The sequence below is a fragment of the Terrapene carolina genome, unplaced genomic scaffold (genome assembly GCF_002925995.2).
Source record: "Terrapene carolina triunguis isolate 2854851 unplaced genomic scaffold, T_m_triunguis-2.0 Scaffold29829, whole genome shotgun sequence".
NCBI classification, from domain to species: Eukaryota; Metazoa; Chordata; order Testudines; family Emydidae; genus Terrapene; species Terrapene triunguis.
The window spans coordinates 446-8,504 of record NW_020694180.1 but is presented as its reverse complement, the minus strand read 5'-3'; the positions used below and the strand labels follow the sequence as shown (position 1 = coordinate 8,504).

The 8,059-nt window shown below is 52.4% G+C and overlaps 1 protein-coding gene across 1 annotated transcript; it reads right to left on the bottom strand.

Moving 5' to 3' along the window:
• Positions 1 to 1,932: 1,932 nt before the first annotated feature.
• On the bottom strand, positions 1,933 to 7,844 carry LOC113409121 (unconventional myosin-VIIa-like; the record flags this gene model as incomplete). The annotated part of the gene is made up of 5 exons (XM_026662715.1): positions 1,933 to 2,016; positions 3,230 to 3,346; positions 4,177 to 4,362; positions 6,662 to 6,768; positions 7,757 to 7,844. Coding segments are annotated over 5 exons (582 nt in total), but the record flags the coding sequence as incomplete, so codon positions are not given.
• Between the last annotated feature and the right edge of the window lie 215 nt (positions 7,845 to 8,059).

Here is an 8,059-nt window from a genome sequence, read left to right as displayed (position 1 = left end):
TCAGGGGACAGGGAGCAGGGGGCGGTTGGCTGGGGCGGAGGTTCGGGGTGGTGGTGGTCAGGGGACAGGGAGCGGTTGGATGGGGCAGAGGTTCTGGGGGGGCGGTCAGGGGACGGGGAACAGGGGGTGCTGGGTAGGCGTGGGAGTCCTGGGGGGGCTGTCAGTGGGCGGGGGTGTGGATAGGGGTCTGGGCAGTCAGGGGACAGGGAGCAGGCGGGGTTGGATAAGGGGTGTGGTTCCGGGGGGCAGTTGGGGTGGGGGTGTGGATAGGGGAAAGGGCAGTCAGGGGACAGGGAGCAGGCAGGGTTGGATAGGCATGGGAGTCCCGGGGGGCCGGTAAGGGGGTGGGGGTGCGGATAGAGGTCGGGGCAGTCAGGGGACAGGGAGCAGGGAGGGTTTGATAGGGGGTGAGGTCCTGGGGGCGGTCAGGGGACAAGGAGCGGGGGGGGGTTGGATGGGTTGGGGATTCTGAGGGGGGCAGTCAGGGGGCTGGAAGTGGGAGGGGCTGGATAGGGGGTGGGGGGCAAGCTGTTTGGGGAGGCACAGCCTTCCCTACCCGGCCCTCCATACAGTTTCACAACCCTGATGTGGCCCTCGGGCCAAAAAGTTTGCCCACCCCTGTCCTAAGCCTTTTGCTCTGGGAAGACTGTTCCCCAGCACAATGCAGCTCAGCCTCTGGAAGCGCTTCCTGCTATTCAGCGTCTATTGACCATGACTTCATTTCATCCTCTCAGGCCTAACTGTAGCCCCTGGGGCCACCCTAAACTATCCCCTGCCTTGCTGTTTGCAAACGCCAGCTGTCGGTTGTGTCTCCCTTCCTCATCATGGAGCCAGGCAGGCTACACACTCCCGTGGTGATGTGTGTACCTAACACCACTGTCATTAAACGTAGGAACCATTTCACTAGAGTGACCGTATTTCCTAAAGTAAAAACGGAATGGCCTGGGGCTTGCCAGAGCCACACCCCCCTCCCCCCCCACCGCCACCTGGGGCTAGGGCCGACTCCCATGAGCTCCACGCCACCCACAACTGGAGTTGACCCCCCCCAAGCTCTGTGCCTTCTGCAGCTGGGGGGGGGGGACGCCTCTGTCTGGCACCTCGCGTCACTGCCCCCACAACGTTCCTCCGCGCCGGGGCGCACCCGGCTTTTTTGGTAAATTGGGCATTTCTTCGTTTGCTCTTCCCCAAACAGGACAAAGGCCCGTTTTTGTCAAAAAAGTCGGCATGGCCAGCACAGAGCTTAAAAAGGGGCCTGTCCCGGCCAAAATGGGACGTATGGGCACCCTCCATTTTGCACAGAGGGCTAGCTGGGGCTGGGCCGTGTGCAGCTGTTGGCAGGTACAAAAGCACAATGTCGAGGGAACTGCCTCTGCACCAGGAGAGAGTCTGCACATCCGCTGGCTGCAATCTTTGCAGTCAGGAGAGCAAACCACCGCAAGGGGAGCAGGGAAAGGGGTGAGCGAGGAGGAGCAGTAGCTCTGCCCTCTGCCACACTAGCCAGCTGAGCGCTCACAGGGATATTGCACATCAGGGAGGGCCAGGCAGGATCGTGGCTGGGGCAGAGTGCCTCTGCACCCTCATCATGGACTCATGGGTGCAACTCTGGCCCATGGCACTTGCAGTGCAAATGATGGCAGGAGCAGTGAGCCCCACCTTGTGTCAGCGTGTCCCTTTCAGAAACCCCGGAATCACGGCCAAAGTGTTCAGACTTCCACCCAAGTGGCCTGACTTTCCAAGGTGCTGAGTGCCTGCAGCTCCTGTCGACCTCACAAGAAGCAGAGGAGACTCGGTACCTTTGAGAATCAGGCCATTTATTTAGATGCCTAACGTTACCCCCGCCCGCAGTTCGCTAACGTTAGCCCTGGGAGGCGCACGGCCCCATTGCATGTGGCGGAGCTTTCCACAGGTAGTAACTGGTGGCGTCTGGCTTACCTTGGTTTTGGGATCTATGAGGCTGACTCCATGCTTGTTGATGGCAATTAAAAGGATCTCTGGGTAATTTGGCTCGGTAGTTTGCTGTTACAAACGAGACGAAGCAGTCACATGAAAAGGCCTGGAAGATTGGACAACTCGTGGCTGAGGGCCCCTCCCGTCAGACCATCAGAAGGAGCGGCCTCATGGCGAGAATCCCGCTGCATTTTAGCTCGCACGTGGGTTCTCTCTAGTTTATCCTTTTAAGGAAGCTCAAAATAAATCAAGGCCTCTTCACTGCTATGGTAACAGCCATCCAGCTAATGATGAGTCTCCCCACCCCTGCCCCAAACACCTGGTGACTTTAATGAGTGATTGGCGGCTTTAAAGTTCCTTCTTTTCCATTTCTTTCCCCACCCAGTTTGCCAATGGAAGCAGCTGGTAGGGGAGCCATCCTGCCCGAGGACTGGGTGAGCTGGGATGCAGTGGGAAGCCCCAGGTGGCCCTTCCCTCCTCAGATCACCTCTTCTTCATGCATGGACTCTCCTGTCCTTAGTACCTCTGGTCTGAAGGAATCCTGGGCCAACTGCACCATTCCCTTTTGCTCGTCCTACCTTTGGCTTTAGGTTCCTTAGTGCTGGTCAGAGATGCTAGGCAGACAGTTCTGGAGACTCAGGGCCAGATCCTCAAAGGTATGGAGGGACCTAACTCCCAAAGGCAGTTAATACCTTTGAGGCTCTGGGCCTCAGTCCTACAGCTCAGAACCAAGAAGGGCAGTGGCAATGCAGGCTTCCCCACACACCCAGCCATTCTGCCTCCACCTCATCCAGGAAGAACCAAGTCAAGGGGTAGGAAGCAAAGTCTTGTGGCTAGGACAATGAACGGGGACTCGGGAGACATGCGATCCATTCCTGGCTCATCCATCAACTCCTTGGCTGACTGTAGGCAAGTCGCTTAAAGCAGAACTTGCAAAAGCTCTTAAGTGGCTTAGGAGCCCAAGTCCCATTGAAAATCTCACTCTACCCTGTGCCTCAGTTCCCAATCTGTAAAATGGCAATAGTAGCACTGCCCTCCCGCACAGAGGACAGATCCACGCATGAGTGGAAGGTCCTCAGACAATGATGAGTACCATGGAAATACCTAATTAGAGGGAGCGAGCTGGCAAACGAGTCTACGTGGCCCAGGCAGGGGCCACCGAACAGCCATCAGTTCTTCCCTTTAGAATTCCTTATACTCTGTCAGGGGGAGGAGCGGTGAGAACCAACCAATTCCCGGGGTCCCTGCGCCTGCCAGATGACCCACACAATGAAATCTGTACCTTCACTTCAAAGAAGGCGGATCCAAACGTAGGCCACTTGAAGACTATCTTCAGGAAGGCAAGCTTGGCTTCTTCTCTTGTTTTGCCTGCATGCTTATTGAAATACGCCACAATGGACTGCAAAGGACAACATGACATTACTGAAGGGCTTGCCAGACCACCTGGGAACTAGGACATTTGAATACAAAGAGCATCATGACACACAGATGTCATGTTATTCCTGCCACAAAACATCAGATGTTGCCGTCCTGTTTTAACAGAAATCCACCATGCCCTCACCTGCGCATTAGCTATTGTGCCAGTGCAGGAGCCTGAAAAGACCTTATACGTTATTTTTCCATCTTCCAGCCAGTACAGGTTTGAGTATATCCACAAGTGCTTTTTCCAGCGTGAGGCAGGACAGACTTGTGGTTAACGCACTGGGCTAGCGCCTGGAAGAGCTGGATTCAATTCCCAGCTTTGATACTGACTCCTTGTATCATCTGGAACAAGTCACTTAATCTCTCTGTGCCTTGGTTCTCCACATGTTAAAACAGGGATAATCAATCTTCGCTTCCTTTGCCTGTCTTGAATGTAAGCTCTGTAGGACCCGGATTGTCTCTTACCAGGTGCTTATACACTGCCCCACAAAATGGGACCCTGATCTTTGCTGGGCCCTAAGCGTTGCTATACTAGTAATAGTTACCTATGGTGTAAGTGTAACCTACTAGTGTGTGTGAGTTACCGGACCCACTCTGTGCATGGCTGGCAGAGCACTGATTGTGTTCCAGCCCCACCTAGAGAGGTTTAGCTCAAGCTGATATACTCCTGCTTTTAGCTCTGGAGGTCCCCGGTTCAGTCCCTGCTGCGTTGGACAGGATGGCAGCGGTCACACAAGCTTATCGAGATGCTATACCCGCAGCACCGTTCTCTGAGCCCGGCTCGGTGTTATCAAGGCCGTTCCTTACCCTTTTCCAGTCGTCCGGAGAGAGCTGCCGGAGAAGATCCTGAGGCACCAGCTCCTTCAGGAGCTTGGGGATGCTGGGGAAGTAGGACTTGTCATCCTCAAACTTCACCCTGTAGATCAGAGCTGCCAGCTGTAAGACCTCTTCCCGGGTACACTTGTGGTAGCCACGCAGGTACTTTGGTAATTCCTGCACACGAAAGCGTTTCACAAGGTAACGGGGGTGGCCACAAACATCCAGGTTCTCAAAGACGTCCTTTTGTCTTCAGAGACAGAGGCTGTTTGAATGGCAACACCCAACCGTCCCAAGACAAATGCCAAGTAGATGCTGGCTAACGGAAATCTAGCAGATCGGCAGCTACAGAAGGAAGCTGCTTGAAAACCGGCTGTGCTAGTGCAGTGATCTTCAGTCTTTTCCATCCCACAACCCAACCCCCTCCTGGTACCCCCACTTAGCTGGGACCCCTTTCTCCTTCAGAAACACTGGAAAGACACAATGGTTGGTGGCCCTGGGGACGGGGGTTGCGAAGCTCAGACCGAGACACTTTGCACTACTGCAGCCAGGGATCAGGGCTCGATAAAACAGGGGCTCTCCTGATCTCTGCCCCACATTTGAAATGAACCCAAGTCTAACAGCTTTGGGGATTTGAGTGAAAAACATGAATCTTAGTGATGAATCCTGGGTAAAACACTGGATCTGCAAAGCCTGAGCCTCGGTGAAGTCGGATCTGAACCCGAAGCTCGATGTCATGACTGGCCCAAAATGAGGGGAACCAAACCTGCTCCTGAACTACAACCCCACAAGAACCGTGGATAAGCTGGAATCTGGTTCTGAGGCACCAGGCAGGCAGGCTCATCCCCGATATGTCTTCCCCTCTGCACTGCTGGTGGCAGACAGAACGCAGCTGAGGCCTCTCCCTGCTTTATTTTACACCTGTTTGTTTCTTCCTTCAATCACCCCCCCCTCCCCCACTTTTGCCCTTTCACCATGTGAGTTACAGCCAGTTCCTTGAGCAGGGCCGGCTCCAGGCACCAGCCAAGCAAGCTGGTGCTTGGGGCGGCAGCTTGTAGGAGGCGGCATTCCGCCCAATCCTAGGGCGGCACGGCTGCATTTTTTGTTTTTGTTTTGTTGTTGTTCCGCTCCGGCCGTCCTGTAGGGGGCAGCGGCGTGGAGGACGGGAGCGCCCTGCAGCAAGCCCGGCAGGGCAGCCCGCGTCCTTCCCTCCCGCTCCCAGCCGACCGGAGTGGTGCGGAGCCCTCCCGGTAGGGGGCACGGTGGGAGGGGCCACGTGGCAGCGCCCCGCTGAAGCCCTGGCCGCCCCCCTTCTCTCTCTCCCCCCGCTTCTTCCCCCTCCCCCCGCTAGCCGGGGCACATCTGCAGGGCAGGGAGTCCCCCTGCATCCTGACTCTGGCCGTGCTGCAGGGTTTTTTTTTTGCTTTTTTGCTTTGCTTGGGGCGGCCAGAAAGCCAGAGCCGGCCCTGTCCTTGAGGTGTAACTTACAGCACCATTTACCTCTTACAATCGTAGAGATCTCTTCTATGGCTGCCATCACAGCAATAACTAAGAGCTTCCCAGGTAAATTCAATCTATCTGGGGAATTCCCCAAGGGAGTTCATGGCGTTGGCTGCTGTTCACCCCTCTGTAGTTATGGAGGAACTGCCTGGGAACGGCAATATTTTTCTGAAATCATCATTGTAATGGGGCGGGCGGAAATGTTCAGTTAAAGCACCAGCCCTGGGTTAGCTTGGCCACCACTAGAGGCTCATCTCTCAGCCAGACCGCTTTGACCAAGGCCGTTTTAGCTCACACTCTAACACACTTTGTCACTTGTGTTGGCCCAGAGGAGCTCAGCTGTTGAGGGAGATCATTTCGAATCGAATGGGTTTTTCTTTTATTCAAATCAAGCTTCCCCTTTAAGCCATATAACCTCGAGAATGATTTAAAAAGTACCCTTCATCTGTCAACAAGACCATGTATGACATAATCAGCAGGAGGCACGTTCATGTTGGAACAACCATTTTATCGAGAATGACTGTAATAGTGTGTGCGTGTGAATTTCACACTTGAAAGTAGCTGGCCAGACAGCCCAGCAGAACAGAGACCTCTCTTTAGCTGCAGAACAAGTACAGCAGCGGTGTGGCATTCTGCCCTGTCTCTGCTACTCAAACCTGACCTGGGCAGATCACCTTGACATGAAAGAGATGAAAAATCTCTGGGGCTATTCAGAGTGCGGCTTCTCTGCTGGGACTGCCGAGAAGAGGGCTAATTAGTGCCTCTGACCCATGGTTTTATGATGTTGATACCTACTCAAGAGGAGTGTACTAAGATCTTCAGTCCTCCTAACAGCCCGCACATGGAAACCTCTATTTGTCACTACTGGTGTGAGTTGGATTTGAGCTATTGATGTAGAAGGAGGAAGCCTTTTTATCCCCTTACTAGTTCCCTGAGTCACCCAGACCTCCCCCAGTATTGTAAACTCATGGAGTACCTGATAATAGTGGAAGATGGAGTCTGCCATTGAATCCTTCCCAGGCATGGTGTTTGTCCACAGTTTTTTCATGAAGAACACTTGATATGTGAGAGAAGGCACTATACCTGCAAAAAGGAATCTGTTCAACATTGACTAGGCTTGAAACAAACGCTTCAACCACTAGATGGAAACCTGTATAAAAGAGACGCTCGCTTCTTGGAGCAATTCACAGTCCCTGCTGCAGGAGGTTCAGGGATGAAATAGCAAGTGTTAAAGCCATGACTGAAGTGCATTGGCTACAGAGTGGCTGCCTAAATTGCTCTATGAACTCTTAAGTTAGTGGTCTTCAGGCTTTCACTTAAATAAGCACTGAATTCACTTGCAAATCTAGAATGAAAGGAGGATGGATTTAATTTCATAGCAACAGCATTACAATGTATTGTGGAAGTTTCTGGAAAATTACTTGGGGCCAGTTAGTGAAGCTGCATTTCAGCTAGCAAAGCAATGCTAAAAGCTCAGAAAGTTTCTATATCTGCCAAAGTCCGGACAGCAACCACAAAACTTCAATCTTCAGGGGAAGTCACTTATTTAGAGGCATGGGCTAGTTGATCTCTGCATTGCCAGCCCTTGGCACCTGTGATCTGTATGACCACAGAAGATTCTTGATTCCCTTAATAGAAATGGGAACAGGATTAAAGTGGATACTGTGAAATTACTGGGAGTCGTCAGGTGGCAATATAAAGTCTTAAGTACTACAAAGATAATAAATGCCCTCTAACTGATCGTATAAGTAGTCAGAGCTTGGAGTATTGCTGGGTGTTAGCTGTTGTGCGGTTCTTTTTAGAAGTTATGGATAGCAAGAGTAAAAGTTTGCTCCCTGCCCAAGAATGGATCATTTCTTAGGTGCAGAGTTGCTGTTGACATGATTTACATGAACACCCAAGATCCAAACATTACACGGTGCCAAACACATTACAGATATAGTTTTCATCAGGGTATGGTAGGCGAGAGGAGCCTTTTAAAAATGATTTCAATGGGCTCTATGAGACCTCCCCGGCCAGCACTGTACCTGGGAGAGGAAATAGCAGCAAAACAGAAGAATGACATTATTACCGTCTTTTGCAGGTCTTGCTTTCTTTATCCAGTCTGTAAGATGTCTGACAAAGTCAAAGAAGAAATCTCCTTCTGGGACGCTGATAACCTGTGGAAACACATCCCACTGTTAATAAAACCAACCAAATAATAGCTAATCAGAGAATTATAGGGGAGAAAAGCCCTATTATGCAGGCTAGCCTAGGCCATCCCCCTGCCACTGGAGGATCATTTCTTCCAGTACGTCTTGCAGTGCCTTGCCCATGCTGGTTTTAAATGTCTCAAATGGTGAGGCTTCCACAGATCTGACCATCAGAAAGCTAT